The sequence below is a fragment of the Arachis stenosperma genome, chromosome 10, assembly GCF_014773155.1.
Source record: "Arachis stenosperma cultivar V10309 chromosome 10, arast.V10309.gnm1.PFL2, whole genome shotgun sequence".
In the NCBI taxonomy this organism is placed as follows: Eukaryota; Viridiplantae; Streptophyta; class Magnoliopsida; order Fabales; family Fabaceae; genus Arachis; species Arachis stenosperma.
In genome coordinates, this window is record NC_080386.1 from 128330851 (window position 1) to 128352733 (window position 21883).

A 21883-nucleotide genomic window follows, 5' to 3' on the forward strand; every position below is an offset into this window, starting at 1 on the left:
TATAAATTTTTTAAGTTTAATTCCAATTTGTTTATATTTATTCTTATTTCTATCCTTTTTATTATAAGATCATCAATTTCAATCTGAAGATTATTTAATTTCCTTTTATACTCCTTTATTTTACTTTTTAATTTTCTCGTCCTTTCTCTTTTTATTTTATTTTCTGGTTTTTCAATCTTTTTATGCTTCATTATTTAAAATTTCTGCAAATTCTATCATCGATTCATCACTATTTTCTAGAGATTCTATTAATTTTTCTAGCTCTTCAACTTTTCTTTTCAACCTGTCATAGATTATTTTTAGGGCTTCAAATGCTCTTAGATTTATTTCAGAAAACTGTAAATAATTCAAACGATTTTCTCTTTCAAAGAGCTTTTGTTTCTTGTCTTGATAAGTTACATATATTTCTTCTTTATTTATTGTCATAATTTAGTGTTTAGGGTTTCATTTAATTTTTCGACATTTTTTGTTAGTTCTTTTATTTCAAAATTTTCTTCTTTAATTTTTAACTTAGATAAACTTAAAGGGCTATTAATTTTAGATTCTCTTATTTGAAAATTTGATGAAACTAATTTTCCTAATGGTTCTTTTAATAATAGAACTGGGTTTTCAATAGCTTTATATTTTGGTATTTCTGTTTTTACAATTTTCTGAAATAATTCATCAACATAAATTCTTTCTCTATTTTTAAATATTATACTATGATGGCTATTTGTTAAAGCATAATTTATTGCATATGTAATTGAAAATGGTTCATCATCTTGTTCCATTAGATTCTTTCTATGAAATTTATAAGCCAAACTTATAGATCTTCCAAGGTTTTCAGTTGATAAAGGTATAGCGTATTCAAGATGGGCATTAAATTTAACATTTACGTTTGCCAAGTTTCCATGAACAATTCCAATTATTTGATCTATTGGGTCATCAGTAATTCTTTTGTCACAGATTGCTAAGCTTATTGGTGAATTAATTCCTTTCATATATGTAGATTTGATTAGGATTTGTATAGTACTAATATGGATCCATCCAATTTTAGATCTTTTTTGTTGATCCTCAATTTTCTCAATCTGTTTACTCAATTCTTCATCATTTATCAAAGCTATTTCAAGTTCTCCATTGGCGGATTTTATTTTTATAGGGGCTTCAAGTTGAATTTTTCCATAATATATTATATTTTTTCTATTAAAAACTTCTTTTAAAAGATTTTGTTTATTAAAATTTTCATTTGATTTGAGATTTAATTCTGTTTTTAGAACAGCCTGTTTTTCATTATCTAATAAGGAAGATAATCTATAATAATCAGATTCTTCCGTTAATTCTAAACTTTCTAAATAATTCATAACTAAGAGATTAGGATAAAGGCGTACCTTTCTGGAGAAAACTTCCTTTATTTAGAATATTTTACATAAGATATTTTTATCTCCAGATGGGAGATTGTAGATACTAACTCCAGAGGGGAGTTTAGAATTGGTTTTTCCTAAGGGAATTCTTCTTCAAACTATAGAATCGCCTCGGCAGCTTCCTCCTTGCTCTCCTAGCATATGAGTACTCTTAGCCTCCTGCTTTCTATTGTCTGATGCCTTCTACAATTGCCTAAGCAACCTATTTATAATGGTTGGGTCTGATGGACAATTCTCATCCTTACCCTTCTTATGACGTCATTGCTTACGTCATTGTTTATTATCTTGCACCAGCTACATTGTTGGTGCTCTATGACCTAAGCGCTTACGTCACTATGCAATAATGTTGAGAGATGTTTCAGATGTGCTGTCCTCCTCTTTCATTATGTGACCTTCAGATGCGTTGTCTTCTTCCTTTATCATGTGGGTTGATTCCGTTTCATTATTGCTTTCTTCAGATAACTCTGAGACACATAGCTGGCACTTGTGGTCTTCTCTGTCTTTTATCAAATAGTAAAGATTCCTCTTTATCCCTTCGGGGAGCTTTTCTAAGAGTCCAGATAAGTTGTAGAATACTGATTCAAATTCCACTAAGAGTCTCATCTCTCTTTCCTCAATTTCATTCCTTTTACTGGACACAAGCAAAGTATTTCTGCTTTTATAATTGATTCTTGTGTGAGATTCCCTTATTATCTTTTGAGTTCTTTCGAAGACCCTTGCTAGTGTGCTGGCTAGTCTTTCTTCATGACTGTAGATTGTTAAATCTTGAACTTGATCAATTGGTTGAAAGTTTCCTGGGAAGACGGACATGAAGATTACTTGATGTGCTGGAACCAAGCATTCTTCTTCTTCATTAAAAATAGGTTGACTATTCGTAAATTTTAGGGATATATCCCTTGGATTTATGTTGTCAATCATATTTTTAAATCTCTTTACTACATCAATGAATCCTGCAGGAAACTCATTAATAATTTTCAAATCATTAAAAATTAAAATTGTATCAATTAATCCTTACTGGAAAAACTGATAGGTGTCAGATGGGGAAGCATCTGAAAATATAACCAGCTTTGTTAGCTGTTCTTTGGCAATAGGATAATATCCCAAGGTTGCCCTTTTTTCTTCAGTCCAATTCAGGACTATGTTAAGGGTTTCTCTGAGATTTGATCTACAGACCCTTTTCTTTTCCTTGATTTCAGCCCTTGTAGGAATGTTTCTTATTATTCCTGTTCTCTGGGTTTGAATTGGAGCTTTATCTACTCTTTTTAGGATTTGCTCTGGATGAAGAGCTTCATATTCCCTTAAAGATTCCTTTGCTTCTTCCAGTGTTAAAAACCCTCCTTTATGAATTATCCTTGATTGATGTGTAAATGGTGCTGCTTTTTCCCAGGCATCATATACTCCTTTCATGGGGCCATTATAAATTACATAATATTTTTTATCTTGGGTGGATTTTTTGATACTTTCAGCAATTGTTTTATTTTCTATAATTTTTTCTTCACCTGATTTGTCCACCACGCTTAGCTGGCTGAACTCTGATGGTTTTGGTTGTTGTGTTGATTTCATTGCTTCGATGGCCTTCTTGAGGGATTGGATCTGTGTCCTTATTTGCTGACAATGCTTGCATTTTTCGAGTTCTTGTTCGTATTTCTGAATTTCTTGATCTAATGCGTTGTAGACGAACTCCATTCTCTTGTTAATGTATCTGCAATAACATTTTTGTCACCCTTAATATATTCAATTTTTATTGGATATTGTAACAAAAATAATTGCCGTCTTACCAATCGTCCATGATTATAATCAACTTTTAAGTTATATCGTATGAAACCTGTTAAGTAACTTGAATCTATTCTTAATGTAAATTCTTTGGGTAGTAAATCAATTTTCCATTTCTTAAGAGATTTAATTGCTGCTAGAGTTTTCCTTTCATGAGTAGTATATCTCTGTTCTGTTGGAGTAAAAGTCCTTGAAATATACCTGCAAAGTAATTCCTTTGGGGGATATTTAGAATCTAGTGATTCTTTTTCTTGTTCTAAACTTTTTATAGCTTTCTTAGCTTTTAGACATCCTGACCAGGTTATGTCTGAAGCATCTGTTTCTACTATTAAGTAGTCATTTTCTTTTGGAATATAAAGTTCTGGAAGTTTTTCACATAATTCTTTAATTCTTTGAATTTGTATACTATCTTTTTCATCCCATTTCCATACTTTTTTAGTACTTATTTTTGGAAATAAGCTTTTAGTGTATTCTGTTAAATTCTTTAAAAATTCCTGATCAGAAATATAATTTATACACCCTAAAAATCTTTGTAATTGTTTTCTATCTTCTATTTTATTAGGAAATAAATTTACCTTTTCTAGAACATTTGGTTGAAGTTTTAGCTTTCCTTGAGTGGATAGAATTAATCCAAGAAACTCTATTTCTTGTTTTGCTATTCTTGCTTTCTTTTTACTAAGAACTAATCCTTTTTCTTTACATCTTTCTAAAACTATTAATAATTTTTGAAGATGATCTTCTTTATCCTGTTTTGTAAAAATTAGTATATCATCAATGTATACTAAAACAAATTCATTTAACTCTTTTAGATTTTCTTCCATAAATCTTTGATAAATACCTGGGGCTTGTTTTAATCCGAATGGTAATACATTCCATTCATAAAGCAACACACTTGTTGATTCTTTTGTTGGGCAAGTAAAAGCAGTTAATTTCTTTGTTTCTTCGTCTAAACGAAGTTGCCAATATCCTGATTTTGCATCAAGAGATGAAAACCAAGTTGCTCCTTTGATTTTTTCTAAAATAGAGTCTTTTCTTGGAAGTTTATGAACATCACCAATAGTTGCTTCATTCATCTTCTTATAGTTAATAACCATTCTTCGTTTTCCCCTTTTAATTTCATTATTGTTTTCGACATAAAAGGCTGGAGACGCATGAGGACTTTTACTTAATCTTATAATTCCTTTTTCCAAAAGATCTCTACATTCTAATGAGAACTCTTCTCTATCTCTTGCGGAATAAGGAATTTTATTTGGAACATTTATCTCTTTTGTAGGATCTTTTAATTTAATGCTTACTAATTCGTTATTTGTATTTTTAATATCTAAAGGATTTTCGGCACAAATTTCATCCAAAAGTTCTTCTATCTTTATTTCAAGATTATTTTTGGGAATGTTTATCTGAAAGTATAAATTTAAATAACATGTTTCTAATATAGAAAATATTTTAAATTTTAAGATCTTATCTATAGTAGTAGTTGGTATTTTTATACGTTTTGATTTTTGATTTATTGAAGAACCGTGTGGAGCTTTTAAAACTATATATGTTAATTCTTGAATGAATGGATGATATAGCTTTAAAAAATTATTTCCTATGATAAAATCCATCACGGAATCTAACATATATATAGATGGAATAATGAACCTATAATTTGAATAAAAATTTCAGCCATCTCTGCTTTTTGGTCAATTTTATGTATTGATTTGTCAGCTATTCTAACTCTTAATGGTTTCTTTAATTTTTTCCAATCAAGTTTTATATTTGAACTAGCAAAGCATTGTGTTGCTCCAGAATCTATAAAAGCATTTATAAACTTTTCTGTTATTTTTATAGTAATAAATGTGGCACTATTACTTAGTCTCTGAGTCTGTTTCTAAGACATATTCAAAAATATAGTCTAAATTATCATCAGATTCCTCTAAAGGTTCCATGAAACAAGACTTAGCAATTTCTATTTGTTTAGTAAGATCTTTTTTATCCTTCTTTTTTGGACATTCATTTGCATAGTGTCCTTCTTCTTGGCAATACCAACACTTACAGTTTTCTTTTTTATTCGGGCAATAGTCACTTTTTTGTCTTTTATTGTTATTTCTTTTTCTAAAATACCTCTTTTTTCTCCAGTTTGGATAGTATTTTCTTTTTCAAAATTGGTATTTTCTTTTTCTTTGAAAATTTTTATTAAGCCCATATTTTTGGGGTATCTCTTCATTATCCTGACAGCAAATTCTAATTATATTTGCAAATCTTTTTTGTGTTGCTTCTTGCATACAACGTTCTTTTATTTCCTCTCTTATTGCAGAGGTTGCTCCACCAAAATTATTTTCAATTGTCCCTCTATTTATTTCTCTTATAAATCTTCCCATTATAAATTCATTAGCAGGATATGGAAGTTTTGTTATATACATACTAAGATAATGATTTTTATCTTCTTCTTTTAATTTGTAATAATGTATTCTATATTCACATATATAAGACTCCACATTACATAGATCATATATCTGAATATTAGCTAAATGGTTTTTTGCTTCTTGATATTCTTTATTATAGACTTCTTGTCTATGATCTATAATATTTTTTCCAAAAAATTCTTTATATAGAATCATCATTATATATAATATCTTATCATAAGCTGTTATTTTTGTTGCTAATTCTTCTATTATTTGGTTTTCTATTGATGTCATATAATCTCTTATAGTTCCTTTAGTATGAAATCCTATGTAATTCCAAATATCTCTTCCAGACAATTCACTAAGTTTTGGATTAGTAAAGGCTTCTAATAAAAAGGAATTTAACCAATTTTCGAAAATTTCTTTTTCATTCTTTTTACAGTCTAAGTCAAGCATTATTTCTCCTTCCATTTCCTGGATTTTAGAAACGTATTTTGATGGTATTTTTGTATATTTTGAATCTTTATTTATAAATCCTTTTTTAAAAGCATAATTATCAAAACATGTTTCCCATTTAAATTGAGATTGATTATCCTTAGATGTTCCAGCTTCATTTTTTACTTGAATTGGAATTGCTGGTTCTTCGTCACTTGAATAATCTAGGATGTGTTCTTCATTTTCTATATTTTTGGAATTTACTAATTCTTCTTCTATTTAAAATCCATGTTCCATAATATTATTTTCTTGAGCCATTTTTAATTGTTTGAAAAGCATTGTAACTTCTTCTAATTTTTCTTCAATATTCATAATTTCAATGGTGGTTTTACTTTTAAATCTGTTATGTTAATTATATTTTGAAATTTTTTTTCTTTGGGATTCTCTTTTTCTTTATTTCTTTGAAATTTTATGGATACTAATATTTCTTCAAGCATATCTACTATAGAATTTAGTTGTGGGTTAAAAGTATGATAAAGATGTGGGGAATCATTTCCATGGTAACATTTTTTAGAAATTCCATATGAAAAATAAGTTTTTTCAGGTTTTTGAAGTCCTTCAATAAAACTTATAGTAAAATAAAGATTTTGAGAAAAATCATTTTGTATTGATTTTAAGAATTCGGTGTCATTACAATTGACATTAGTTAAAATCATTAATTTTTGATCTATTAATTTTGATAACTTAATTATTTCTTCTCTTAAATCTTCTAATTTACTTTTTTCCATTAGGTGACGCTTTTCTTATAAAGGGCTACGATTTTTAAGTGTTATGTAGTTAAAAGTGTAGTTTTAGAATATATGGCTTAGATTTTGCCACGTAGGCATCTTTAAGAAAAGTTGTTTTTGGCAACTTTATGTGAGCGGTGCTTTTCAGATAAATCATTCAAAAATCTAAGCCTTATCAGCATGCATGTAAGTTAACAACCAAAGATAGCAATTGATTTGAAATTTTGAATCTTATTCATATATGGTGAATTATTATTATTATTATTATTATTATTATTATTATTATTATTATTATTATTATATAAAAATCATTTTAAATTTTAGAATCATTAAGTTATGTGTGTACTAACAATTAGTTATCAAATCAATCATTATTAATATAAAATATATTTTAAAATATAAAATATATATTTAAAATATGTTCGTAATTGATTTTTAAATTATAATTGAAAATTTTTAAATTTTTATACACAAATATAAAATAACTAATTAATGAATGATTGTTTATAGCACATATTATTTTTTATTTTGGAAATAACTTGTCGTGTATTTGAATTTAAACTAAGCTCATAACAACAAAGTAGTTGATGCATCATTTAATATTTAAAACAAACTTTATTGTATGTAGTTTAAGAATTGTTTAATAGTAAGTCCATTAAAATAATCTAAAGTGATGCCATTTAGCTAACTTTATTTGGAATGAATAATAATAGGGAAATAAACAAAGAAAAAACTTGAAATATAAGTTTCCTTTGAGCCTAATAATTAAGGGACAACTACTCCAATAAAAATATCAAAAACATCTTTTAATTTTATAATAATTTTAGTTTAAAAAATATGATTTATTTATTTTATAATTTTTTAAATAAAAATAATATTTTTATAATATATAAAAATTAAATTTTAAAATTTATTATTTAATAGTTAAAATAAAATATTTTTACATGATAATAATTATAAAAATTTTATTGGAGTATCATATAATTAAGATGCCTACATAATACATACAGGAGGCCTTCTACTAGTTCATAACTAATAATAAATGGAACTTCGGTGTTCTTGCTTCAAATGGTATTTTTTAACGAAAAATATTAGAGGGTCGGCAAAATTTATTATTTTGATCAATAATTAGTTATAAAAAAGTATAGATAGATAATAAAAATATTAAACAATGTGAATAATAGATATATTAGATGTTCAATTCATTAGGTGTGCGGATGGTTATCCTAATATTAATATTTAAATGGGTAATTTGGAGGATGTAGTGTGCTTTTATTTTATTGGTCCAATTTTAGAGTGCATTATTCATATTGTTTATAAAAATTGTTATCTATCTAACAAAGTCCGAGATAAGCCTCAAAGTAGTCTCTGAAGTTGCACTCGAACTTCAAAATAATCCCTGAAGTTAATAACTCCTCAAATTCGTCTCTGAAATTGCACTCTGGGACTCATAGTAGTCCTTGAGGAATTTTTCGTTCGTCGAAATTTTAAAACGACGTCGTTTTGAGAAGTAAAAAAAACATTGGAGACGACGTAGTTTTGTGTTTATTTAAAAAAAATTAAAAAAACACGCTAAACCCCACCCCACCCCTTCCCCGAGCCTTCCCTTTCCCTTCTCCAACCCTTCCCCTTCCCCTTCCCCTTCCCCAATCTGCCCTTTTCCTTTCCATTCTCTCCCTCACAAGCAAGCTTTCCTCAATCCTCTTTGTCATCGGCTTCCATTTCGGTGCCGCGCCGATCATCCCTCCTCAACCTAATCTTTCATGTTCCTAATCTGCTTCTTCGCACCACCACGAGATCGAGGTGCTCTCTGACCTCGCCGTCCAGATTTTACACTTTTCCACTGTTTTCAAGCACTCTGTCAACCGCCCCCAACCCTCTGTTGCCGTCGTCTTCGCTCTCGAGCCCGCCGCACTCGTCGGCGACTCCAAAGTCCACCAACAGCTCCACATACAACGAGGCAGGCGTTCCAGGCCACAAACAGAATGTCTCTCACGGCCAGCTCTAGGCCCTCTCTATTGTCCCGGATGGCAGCTCCTCCCTATTTGTCGCCGTGTGCTCTCTGTTCTCCCCTCTGTCTCCATCTGCATCCTTCTTCTCTTCTCTGCGGCAAAAGTGCATTTTTTTTAATATTTTTAGTTATTGAATCATTATTGTTTAATATTTTGGATGATTAATGCTGCTGATTATTGTGTTTTAATGTAGTTGCCATGGTTGATTTTTTTGTTTTTTTTATTCTGTAATTGTTGCTGTTTTTTTGTGATTGTTGCTATTTAGGTTGATTGATGTTGGTTATTTAGGTTAATTGATCTTTTCTAATTGTTGTTGGTTCTTTTTTGTGATTTTTTGTAATTGTTAGTTTTTTCAATTATGTGATTTTTGTTGGTTTTGAAGATGTTGTTGTTGCTTCTATGAAATTGAAGAAGAAGAAGAATATCAGTGAAAAAGATAATTGGTGAAGATAAGGATGAGTTTTTTTTTATAAATATAAAACGACGTTGAATTGGGGATTAGGTTTTTTTTTATTAAATGCAAAACGACGTCGTTTTAGTCCAGCTCAGTTTTCCGGTAGCAAGGATGGACGAAAATGATTTCAAGGACTATTATGAGTTCAAGAGTGCAATTTCAGGGACGAATTTGAGGAATTATTAACTTCAGTAATTACTTTGAGGTTCGAGTACAATTTCACGAACTACTTTGAGATTTATCTCAACAAAGTCCATTAATTATTAATACTTAAAAATATGAATTAAAAATATATTATTAGATTATTAGACTAAAAGAATTTGACTGATTATTAAAAATGATAGTAAAAAATAATAAATTCTACTAATTTTTTAGTATTTCTTTATTTTAATAAATTCTATGCTGCCACATTTTGAATCAATGAAATAGCGAGCAAATAAAAAAGGGATCGTAGACATGTGAAAACCCGCGTTGTAATTTCCAGATACACGTTTTTTCTCTTGAATACTTTCTAATGAGGAGACATATCTTTCTTCACCAACAAGAAAATTATGTTGAAAATTCTAAAAATACTGGGAATCGCCAATTGCCATTCGTGGAGACTAATTTCAGAAATAGTGCACCACAATAGCAATGCGCGTGGACTTTTCACATTTACAATTCAATCCATCATCAAATTCGTCTTTTGTTTTTTGGTGGGTTTTTGTTTCTTAACATTAAAATATTTCCATGTTGCAGAAACATTTCATATACATATAAGATATGTGAGCTCACACAAAATTGCAGCGTCACTCAAAAAGAAAATACATATACTTACAATTTTATGAATGAAAAAGTTTATCGTTTGCTTGTTATATATCAAAGTGTGTGTGAAATTTTGATATCTTGTATTTTCACATTTATCATGAAATTTATATTAAAAAAAATCAATTCTCAAATATAAAGAAAAAAAAGTATTTCTAACTGTACTTAAAAATATTCACTAAGATTAACCTCAAGTCCTCAATAATACAGTAAAAGTAAACTGTTTAAATTGTAAACAAATATTAATATACTCAATTGTAAATAAATAAATAAATAACTCCACTCTCTTTTCAAAATATTAATTTATTTGGCATTATTTGTCTATTTGCATATCACATCTATATTCATCATTCATAGAATCCCATTGAAATCATGCATTCTAATTCACACATCATGACTTATATATGTTATTGGCACTCACTTTACTTAATTATATGGTGAATTCATTAACTCTGATAGAGATATAGAAAACAGAAGAAAAATTAAAAAAGTGAAGAAGAAAGGGTATGACGTCACTACAAGAAAATAAGTTTTTTTGCTACATTTTCAAAGCGTATTGAAAAATGCAAAAAAGTGTGTTGATAGTTTTTCGCCACACTTTTTGAGCTATTGGCATGCTTTAAAAAGGATCACATCTGCAAGCATGCCGGTTGCTCTATCGCCACGCTTTTATGGATCTATCAGCACGCTTTCTTTTTTGCCACGCTTTTAAGCGTGGCCATATGTATTAACCTATAGCTACGTTTTAAAAGCGTACCGAAAAGTGTACATGTCGTGGCCATATGTATTAACCTATAGCTACGTTTTAAAAGCGTACCGAAAAGTGTACATGTCATCACGCTTTTGTAAGCATGCCCATTGGTGTGGTTTTGGCTACACTTCGAAAACGTGTCGATAAAGAAAAGATATGGCTATGCTTTTTAAGCGTGCCAAAAGAGGAAGATATAGCTATGCTTGATAAGCGTGGCTGTTGATGATTACAAGAAGATATAGCTACGCTTAAAAAGTGTGCTAATAGTCGAAAATATGACTATAAGTTAGATCAAAATACTTATGGCTATACTTGATTTATGAATCTTCCTAATTAAACACTGCAAAATTGATATATAATTTTAAATCATGGTTTGAATGACTACTTTAAACGATGGAAAAAAATTATATAATTTTAAATTAACCAATCCAACATCTATAACCTTCCATCACATTTGTCAACAAAAAAATAAAATTTATTTTTTGAAAAATACAACATACACATCATTAAAGCCATAGTCAAAGAAAAAGTCAAAATTTGAGATTTGAAGAACAAGAAAATTGTTCTTGTGTGAAGACCAAAACAGCTTTGGCTTATTACTGGATTGCTAGTAATAAGCAACCCTATCTTTCTCTCGTTTTAAGCATTCCTCGGCCTGAAATGAATTACACAACATAAAATAGATTACTATTCAATAGAAATCACACAGCAACATAATGAAACTAAAATTCCAACGTACAGTAATCAGCACAAAGAAATAGTACCTTCAGCATATAATCAGAACAAGAATCTTCTAGGATCCAATTTGAAGCCTTTAGAGAATAATAAGCAGAAGTATCTTTCAGCATGGCTGCTTCAAAATCATTCCATAGTGATCCATTTGACCCATTCCAATTTCAACAAATATATCTAATACATTTTTTTAAAAGATGAATTAGGATCGCACAACAAAATGATTAGGGTTGATATCATGTTTGGAGCTTAATCATCCAGATATAACTTGCTATTTTTGAATAAATATCCTATAAGATATACAGATGATCTTCTGATAGCAGCCTGGAGAGAAATATTGTCAACAACAGAAAATAGTCGAAAGGAGAGAGCCATTTTATTAGTAATGAAAAGAAAAGTACCTGCGTCATTAACACCTTTCACAAGCTCTTATATGAGTGACTCTACACCTTCCTCATCAATGACCAAAACCACTGTTCCTTAGCTGAAGTTTGAATCTCCTAGAATATAAAATAAATAAAATCAGATTATGCATTATATTGAATCAGTTGAAAAACATCCACAATCAACAGGAACACTCATAATTCTTGAAAAAAGAGCATGTATGAAGATGGAAAGTCTGATTAAGAATTTCAAAAATATGCAATTTTGATCTACCTTGTCTTCATCGCCCATTGTTGATAGCAAAGGAGGAAGCACAGGACCAAGATGAAAGTTAAGGCCAGGACCTTAGATGAAATAAATAAATAAATAAGATGAAACAAATAGTAAGATAACAAGAAATTATTACAAACAATAACATCAATACACACTATCTCCATGGCAATGATGACAACAAACAAGTTACCTTAGAATTTATTTAAGGCCATCAAGTGTAGTATCGGAAGTTTCATCATCCTCCTGTGCATGTAGAAGAATAGGAGCAATTTCATCAATAGCTTGCAATCAAATACTCTACATTGCAAGATTCGGATGGAAATGTGTTGTAAAAGCTCTAGTATTATCTAAGATACCACAAACTAAAACATCATAAAGAAAGAATAAGTAGACAGCAAAAAGTGCAACCTTATAAAAGAGTGTAGAATGCAAGCCAGCTGATTCACGAACCTCAAGCAAACTGTAAATACATTGATCTAATTTATCAGAAAATGCAATGTAAACATTTCCCAAAAAAAAAGGCTTAAAATACACAAGCCTATCACAAAGTGCAGTTCGAATAGTGGGAATGAGCTCATTCATAAAACTCAACAACTAACTCTTGCCAGCACTTACCATAACTTCACTCAGACCAACACATGCAACGTAAACAATAATTCAATCAAATTACAAGATATGAGCTATCAGCACATAGATACACCTATAACAAAACAAAAAATTTCAGCAGCAACAGCTATTTTCACCTGTCTTCTGCTGCTGTTAGGGTCACTCAAGCCCTGGGATAACATTGGGATTATCAAGGGGAGCACACATTCACCAAGTTTGCTGACTAGCTCACCCAATGATCGTCTGGCAACCTGCATGAGAATAAGCAAAGGTAAGACAAAAACTCCACAACTTGTGGCAAAAAATCAGTCAAAATGGATATAAGTGCACACCTGCTGTCTTTCAGAGGATGGATGATGATGCAAGGGATGAAATTAAAGTATCTATCAGAATAGGCATAATTTTCCTAAAAGTATTAGGAATATTTGGTGGGAGCAATTTTGAATAATATCACAAGTCATGATGTCAGAGAAAACATACATGGATCAGCAGCTATCTATAAATTTTGAAACTTCAAAAATAGAAAGACTTACTTGAAATGACCAGTGAGGGCTAAGAGAAGTAGGAAATAGAGGAAAAGGGCCATGAAAAAGATAGAGTATATGGAAGATCAGATCCAAAATTCCGGTCATAAAATGGACGTGGCAGCCATAAACTTTTATGCTGAAAAGATGGGGAAAAAAGCTTAGAGTATGTGGAACAAGTTGAGATAACTATGTAGAAAGCATGTACAAGAACAAGCCATCCATTGCAAGAACAACAAAAGGAGAGGGGCCAAGTGATTTTAAACTATTTCATTTGGAGAAGAGTCCCACCTTTGGCTCTTAGAATTGCAGCATGCAGCCCTATATATATAGAGAGAGAAGGCACAGAACCACACAACTGAAATTCAGTAAAAGGGGCAAAACACAAATAACCATAACCCCCCAAGAGCCACCAACTGTTTATTCCTTAATCAAATAGTCACTGAAGTCATACTAAATTAACAAACAAGAAAACAAGTGAATTCATGTCAAAAACTGTTTGTATGAAAAACAAAGAGAAGAAAATCCTCTACTTTCGTTCTAATCAAGATCAATGCAATAAAATCATGTATTCATGTCAATGGCGTTATATTTAAGTTCACTACCTTGCTGAGTTACTTGTATATAATCCTACATTAACAAGAAAAAAATCAAATTATTTCTATCTACAAACAACCCTGAGTCTCAACTGCATTCAAATCAGAAGAAAATGGCTCCACATCATCATCTCTCAATCCTTTTAGACCTGTAACAATGTCATTCACGGTGATGGAATCATCCCAGGGCGCGAACTCTGTGATGAAAAGTAACTTCAATCAAAAAATGCTTTTTAAGTATTACTCATCATAACATTTAAACCAAAACTTGGATATTTTAACACAAACATCTTAGAGCTATTAATTTCATCAAAATTTGAATAGTTTGAAAGAAATAATAAATGAAAAATGTTGCACATATACCCTTTAGGATTTATCCCAATAGCTGCAACATACAGATCAAGCTTCCCAATGGATTGCCATTTCCATGAACTCCAATCTCCAAGTCCCAAAATTCTGCTGCTATCAGTGGAATCTTAATAAGAAATTTTACATTCAGCACAACTCTGCATTGAATTGAATTGAATAGAGTGAGTTGTAATGAACCTCAAACCAAAAGCTTAACCACCACTCTGAATCTTGAGGATGCAAGTGTTCATTTGTTCCATTTGAATTTCATAATACACATCAAGGTCTACAAATTCTCATGTTTATTCTTTCTGTATTTAATTTTGGTATTTTGTTTATTTATTTATTCTGCAATTCTGTCTCACATCATTGAAAAATGTAAATTGGTTTCGGAACTACAAGTTACTAGATTTAAAATATTTTAGAGAGGGACATCTACAACAATTCTAACGCACTTCCCTGAAACTATGTATTAGAAAATTTGACTAAACATATAAACATATAAACTGAATACCAACTTTTGTCATGACTACTGAGTACAACAATATTGCAATAGACCTTATGACGAGCAAATCACATATAAATTATGCGAGAAAATAATCCAACTTACCATGAGATTCCGCACCAGGAGGGCTTATGCGTCAACAACACAAAAATAACAATCTACCACTCTAATTCGGTAACCTCCAAACAACGATCTTCCAATCCAAAAGACTTATGCAGATGCGGCTGCTCCCTTCTTCCTTGGTGTAGCTTCAGTACCTAGTTAAACAGAAACAAGATCCCATTATCGAAATGATGATTGACGAAAAACACAACTACTGAAGATCTGAATATAGATTGTGGATGAAGCCGCTCTTGAATCGGCAAGGCACATGACGGAGGTACCTCATCCTGCCAATGCCAGTGGTCTTTCTGCAGATGGACTTCACGCTCCAGTTACCTGTAAGGGTTCATTTGGCAAAATAGTACTAGAATCGTGAAAACTAAAAAGTGCAGAATCAGAAATCGTGAATGAAAATGGAAGAAATTAGGGTTTACATTTCCTCTTGCGTGCAGCGGGAAAAGCACAGGCGCAACAACGACTCTTCTGGACGTAAAAGCTGCGGCGACCGCACCTCACACAGAGGGTGTGAGTCTTGTTCTTCTTCTTACCAAAGCTCCCTGTTCCCTGACCCTATGTTACATTCAGACATACTCAAAAGTTAATTCATCATAGATACACAGTGTCTGCATGTGGAGGAAGGAAAGGCGACCTCTGTTGGCTGACCGACGCGATGAATAATGAGCGCCAAGGGAGGGCGAGCACTAGCAGAGACGGCTTAGGGGAGAATACGGAGGGAGCGCCGGCAGAGGAGAGAGTGCAAGCGCCAATGATGAGCTCTGGCTGAGTAGGGGATGAGCAACAGAGTCTGAGTGTTAGGATTTTTGGAGTGTTAGTGTAGTAGTCTTGGGGGAGAAGAGTAGAAGAGTACGATGAGTTAGTGTAGTGCCTTTGGGACTTTAATTTAGGTTTTTTTTTTTTTTCTTTAGTGGGAACCTTTTCGCCACACTTTTTTCGGGGTGACAATATAGAGTTATTGGAAATAGGGGGCACTTTAAAAACGTACCAAGATTAATAATTTTTTGCCACGCTTTAAAAGCGTCTCTGTTTCTCTCTATGGTCACACTTTTAAAGTGTGGCAAAAAAAACGTAATCAAATCTGTAATTAATTGCCATCCTCATAAAAGCATAGCTATAGACTTTTTTCGCCACGCTTTTTAAGCATAGCAAAAAACGTGACAAAATCTCTAATCAATCGCCCCCTCATAAAAGCGTAGCCATTGACCATTTTTAACTACACTTTTAAAGCGTGACAAGAAAAAAGCGTGGCCTGACCCTTTTTTCTTGTAGTGCGTATAAGGTGGTTGCGATTGTGATTTGTGACCAACACATGCAATGCAATGGAATGCAACTTTTCTAAATGTAAGTGTCACCTTCCCTTGACAGATCCCAAAACATAAATGCTTAGCAGTACGCACAACTGAAAGTCTGAAACATTGAAACCAATGATAAAGCAAACACGATTTCCTGCTACAACAGAAAGTGTCACTGTTCTTAATTGGAATAGAGATGGATGGCTCTTGCTAGTGGCTATTAACGTTACTAATTTGAGTAATGCTATTTTTAGGAAAGATCGATATTGTTTATTCAAAAGAGAAATACTAAAATAAGTAAAAATAGAGGTAACTAACCGAAATTTTTATTTAAGATGGTTGTGCTTGGAGTGTATCACCTTAAAATGGTGACTAGATGTGCTTTATTTTATTGTGAAATTCTGAAATCTGATGCACCAATTTCTCACTTGATAAATGGTGTTTAGCATAAATAAGACACAGTAATTTGTGTTATTTTTTTTTTTAAATAAAAAATCGACCCTTCAATTTATTTCTTTTAAATTTGTTAAATTAAATCGGATCGTCTAATTTTATTTTTTATAAAATAAAAAAATAAAAAATTTATAAAGTTAAAATCAGACCATTCAATTTTAAACTTGTCTCTCTTTAATAACAAATGGAAGAGTTCGATTTATTTAATATCAATTTTAAAAAAAATTACTCCATATAAATGAAAAATATCTAAACTTTCAATAACAATGCACAACACACATGTTTGATCCATATAGAAAAAAAAATAGCAGTAACTGACAATATTTAGAGAGTAATTCTTTGTATGTATGTTTATATTTCTACTTTTTAGCATTACAAGTGATGAGTGATGAATGAAAAGTGAAAAACAATAAAATGTCCAAAGAAAAGAATGCTCAAATTCCCAAAGTCTTCTGGAATAAAGAACAATCTTCATGATTCATGGCAAGAACAATATTGGAATAAAGAACACTAGCACACAAATTAAATTATATGTGTAAGTATAACATCATTAGATCAAAGCATAGAGTATATGTATATAGCATGCATATATAACGAATCGTGTCGTCCTTACAACTAGCTCATGAGGGGTTTTATGAGATTCCTATGTTTCTAATTAATTAAGAAATTAAAGATAATTGGCAAATGAGTTATAACTCAAATGATATAATTTTTATATATTCATTTTTGAATTAAACTTTACATTGTTTACAAATGTATGTCAAGGCATTGGTAAGCAGCAAAATCATCAACTCTGATACAATAAAAAAATTAAATAGGCGTCAAAACTTGTTATCGCGGTTTCGAAAATTTTAAGCTTCACCCTAACCTCAGAAATAATTGAAAAGAAATAAAACCCTATATCCCCAAAATAAGAGAGAAATGGGCTTTTGTGTAATTTCTCAAAGACGAATTTCGCAATCAACGGGGTTGCCCAAGGTGCCAGTGGTGGAGTTATTCTGAAACACAAGCTTCAAGCCGTCGCAAACGGCCGTTAGCACCTCCGTGCTAGTGGAAACAGTGGAAGACCTTAACTCCGTGACGGACGTTATCATGGCATCGAAAGTAACGGAGCCAGAAGCTCGTTCCCTTCCCATGGCATCAAGATCCGGCGAATTCCCGAAATTGGCGGCGGCAGCGGTCACCATGAACTGCTTCTTGTCATTCCTGCCCAGGATCAGACCCGGCGCGTAGCCACCGGTCAGTTCTTTCCCTTTGTGCAACACAACCACCTTGAAATCCCCAAAATACCCCGTGAGCTTGTCGTTAGGGTTCTCCAGCAAGATGGTGGTGTTCCAGTTTCCGGTCAGGGTGTTCACGGTGCCGAAATTGTCGACGCTCATGGATGTAATCTGGTATTTGGGGAGTGTGGGGTGCATGGCTAGGGCGACGACGATAGTGACGATGAAGAACGCGGTGAACATTATGCAGGAACAGAGTATGAAGCCTCTGACGAATGATCTACCGGCGTCGTGGTTTGGCGGGTAATCATACGGTTGGTGACCGTAGTAGTTATTGTGGTGGTGTTGATGGCCGTATTCGTTAGGGTACGGAGGAGGGTAACCTGGATGTGGCGGAGGAGGAGGGTAGCCTGCTACTCCTGGAGGAGGGTAATTATGGTACGGCATGATGGGCGGTGCGCCCCAATTGGGATGCGCACCGCCCTTGTGTGGCGAGCGTGGAGATCCGCTGTCAGACGAGGAGGATGAGGAGGTTGAGGGGCGATGATCCTTGATTTTTGATTTGTCTTTGGATCCTTTTCCTTTTCCTTTTCCACTATGGGATGGGCCGTCCATGTATAATAATGGTTCTCTCTCCCAATGATATTCTTAAGAGAGAGAGAAAAGAGAGATTGGATGTTGATGGAAATGGAAGAGAAAGGGGGAAGTAGTTTCTTTAGATATCAGGTGGATGATATCAAAGAGAGAATGGGGAAAACAAGAAATAGATAAAATGGTTAACAATGCATGAAGACCGTACGTGACTTTGGTTTAATTTCTTCACTTTCCCATGGAATATTATTATGAAACTAAATAGATGCTGCCCAATACCATTGTCATTTGGTGTAAATGCCAATGATTGCCTACATTCTTTGGATCTGCATGCTCTTTATTTCATTTCCTCGTATCCTCTATTTTTGTAACCTTTTTTATTATTATTATTTGGGTGCGTATTCTAACCAAAAAAAGGGGCTTCACTATTGGGCTATTGGCATCTTGTGTATTATTAACGGGGCACCGCTCCGATAAAAATATTAGAAATGTCCTTTTTTTAAAGAGGTTATTTGTAGTATATTCTTATTGGACGAATTATTATTAAATCGGTTAATAATTTATTTTTAATAAATTAGAATAAAATTAGTTTATTAAAATTATGATTCGATTCAATCAATTTATATAATTTGAATCGAATCATGTTTAATTTTTTTTAAGAAAAAGATAAATATATTCTTAACTTTTTATTCGCAGTCATTTAAATTCATAAAAATTTAAAATAAAATTAAGTCCATGAACCAAAAAAAATCCTAACCCTAAATCCTTGTCCTAATCCAAGTCTAAGTCCAATCTCAATGTTTCACTACTTTTTGAATTTGACCCCAAAAAACTCTTATCCCTCAGCCTCAGCGTCTCCTTTGTTTTCCTTTTTTACTGAAGTTCGAGCTCTCTCGTGTCTCTGCTCACTAACTCTTGCAATCTCAAACTTTCTCTCTCATCTCTGGTCTCGGACTCAAAATTCTCGTCGCTTTCTGTGTCGTCTCGCACTCAGTCGCACTCGCACGCCTTCTCTGAGCTCGTTGTCGCTGGAGCAGTAGTAGCCAGTCTCGGAATTGGTCGTCATCATCGCTCCATGTCTCCTCACCGTCTCGCACTTAGTCGTGCGCTTTCTCGCGTTTGTTGTTGCTAGGGAAAGAAGTAGCAAATCCCAAAGTTAGTCGTTGTTGTCGTTTTCATACTTTGAATCTTGCCATTAACTTCCTTTCCGCCCTCAGATTCTTTCGTCGATTTGGTAATTTTCAATAAATTTTTCTGTATTTTTTTTCAATTTTGTTACCCAATCCATTATTAGCTTGCTTTAGGTGCATGTATTAATAACAAATATATTGATATGGGCTAATAACAATTAGAGAGTTTAACATCGGTAGTAAATATCAAAATTTTATTTTTTAATTTTTAAGGCATAAACAACCAATATAAAGTAATTATTACTATGTTTAAAAAGTAGTATCTAATTTATTAAAAAAAATTTAATATTTAATTTAAAAATATAAAATGAAATAATTTTTATCTTAAAAAATAAATTTAATAAATTTGGTACCAAATTAAAAGACTCCAAAAATTTGTCTAATAAATAACAAGTTACAACAATAACAATTTAAAAGGAAAAAAAAAACACATATGGACCAGGCTAACTAGTTCCTATAAAATCTCGTACTAAAGCAATGTGAATGTTTATTTCATTTTTTTTTTGTCACATAAATTAGACAATTTCTGGTTTTAGGTAGTACATAATACACTAATAATTAGAGAATTTTTCGATCGATTATAACCGTAATATTAAATTCAAAATCTCTACATGAAAAGAGAAATACTATATCATTATTCAGTTATTCTCTTCACTGGTCCAATCTAGTCTATTAATATTTAGTTCATTGCAATTTGGGCTAATGGACCTAGCTGGTTGCCTAACCGCCTCTATACTCATGCTTTGTTTGTCAGGTTTTAAGAATAGCTTTGCCAAAATATTTAAAGATTCATCCGTTAAATACAAAAACAAAATGTGAATCTCGACATAATAGTCCTAACAAAAATTAAAAAATAAAAATATTTGTGTTTCTCTATCTAAAGATCAGGAAAATTTGAGACATTTTTCATTTATCAAACTTTTGTAATATTTAAAAACCAACTTTAATTTCATAATATTTGCTAAATTATATAATTTAAATTAATTAAATATTTTATCAAAGATAAAAAAGTGCTAAAGTGTTTTACTATGTTGCTAAAAGTGAGATGCGTTCAAGTTTCGCAACCGTCATAATTGTTCATCTTTAAACATTTTTTATTTATTAAATAAGTAGCATTGTACTTTTTAATTAAACAAATATTAACTCACTATTTGTTATATTTTATATCAATGATTTATATTTAAAATAGTAATTTATTAATTGAGTTAACTATTTTTTGTGTGAAGTTATTAATAAGTAAAAGCTAAAATCTACTAATTTATTTATTACTTCTAATAATTGGGTTTTTTAAGAAGTTCAAATAATTCATTAGCATTTGCCTAACATAATCCAGAAGATTCAATTTCTTAGAATTATTGAGTTCATTTATTTATTTATTTTATTAAATAAAAATTAGATTTTTACGACATAGTTGACGTGATATATTTGATATTTCTAAAGATATTTTTTAAATTCATTAAATTTAATTTATTACAATAAATTAATTATATCAACTAATTAGTTTGATTAAATATTTAAATATCACACAATTTATTATAATTTATATCGATCAATTAATTATAATAAATAAATTAAATCAAATCAATTATAATAAATAAATTATATAACTAATTGATTTAATTAATGCATATATCATACTAAATCCTAAATCAATTATAACTAATAATGAGAAAAATGATAGATGTAGTTTGTCTTGAGAATATTTTTATTTTATTTAATTGATTGAACCAAATCAACTACAATTAATTATAATTAATTACTACTATATTAAGGTTCAGTTTGGGTAAATAATTTAAGGGAAAAGCTCAGTATACAAGCGATTAGGGCTTGTAACTATTACAAGTTCATTAACGCCTAATCCACCAAAACGTGCTGCAACTCCTACGTCACTTACACGCGCTATATTCATGCCGTTTCACGTTTTTTTTGTGCCTCTTCTTCTTCTTCTTCTTCTTCTTCTTCTTCTCTTCCTCCCTCTTTTTTTTATTAAAATTTCTTCTCCTCTTTTCGTTTTCTCTTTCTCCTTCATCAAAATCACCAGAAAAAACAAAGAAACATTATTCAAGGTACGTTTCTTGCCTTCTCTTTCTCCTTCTTCTTCTTCTTCTTGCTGCACGTTCTTCTTCCTCTTCCTCTTCTTCTTCTTCTTTTCTTTTGTTTCTTGCATTCTCTTTCTCCTTCTTCATTTACGTGCTTTTCTCTCTGTTTTCTTTTTTCGTTATTCTCGATTTCTATTATTTTTTGATAT

At 31.4% G+C, this 21883-nt stretch overlaps 1 protein-coding gene and 3 long non-coding RNA genes across 4 annotated transcripts; all 4 read right to left on the reverse strand.

The window, feature by feature from the left end:
* Nucleotides 1-11243: 11243 nt before the first annotated feature.
* LOC130956559 (uncharacterized) lies at nucleotides 11244-13156 on the reverse strand. The gene is made up of 8 exons (XR_009077157.1): nucleotides 13129-13156; nucleotides 12934-13047; nucleotides 12599-12650; nucleotides 12381-12433; nucleotides 12191-12261; nucleotides 11935-12033; nucleotides 11566-11710; nucleotides 11244-11456 (listed from the first exon to the last, which is right to left on the reverse strand). It is a non-coding gene; the product is annotated as an uncharacterized LOC130956559 (long non-coding RNA).
* A 178-nt stretch (nucleotides 13157-13334) lies between these two features.
* On the reverse strand, nucleotides 13335-15028 carry LOC130956560 (uncharacterized). Its single transcript, XR_009077158.1, has 4 exons — nucleotides 14875-15028; nucleotides 14280-14422; nucleotides 13997-14113; nucleotides 13335-13459 (listed from the first exon to the last, which is right to left on the reverse strand). It is a non-coding gene; the product is annotated as an uncharacterized LOC130956560 (long non-coding RNA).
* A 123-nt stretch (nucleotides 15029-15151) lies between these two features.
* Nucleotides 15152-15712, reverse strand: LOC130956561 (uncharacterized). Its single transcript, XR_009077160.1, has 3 exons — nucleotides 15521-15712; nucleotides 15306-15441; nucleotides 15152-15207 (listed from the first exon to the last, which is right to left on the reverse strand). It is a non-coding gene; the product is annotated as an uncharacterized LOC130956561 (long non-coding RNA).
* A 1669-nt stretch (nucleotides 15713-17381) lies between these two features.
* Nucleotides 17382-18691, reverse strand: LOC130956563 (uncharacterized). The gene has a single exon (XM_057883609.1). It carries the CDS (start codon nucleotides 18467-18469, stop codon nucleotides 17576-17578), a length of 894 nt encoding a protein of 297 aa, XP_057739592.1. The 5' UTR covers nucleotides 18470-18691; the 3' UTR covers nucleotides 17382-17575.
* Between the last annotated feature and the right edge of the window lie 3192 nt (nucleotides 18692-21883).

What these genes read in the sequence shown, in the direction of transcription:
- LOC130956563 (XM_057883609.1), bottom strand. Translation starts at nt 18,469, where the DNA reads ATGGACGGCCCATCCCATAGTGGAAAAGGAAAAGGAAAAGGATCCAAA.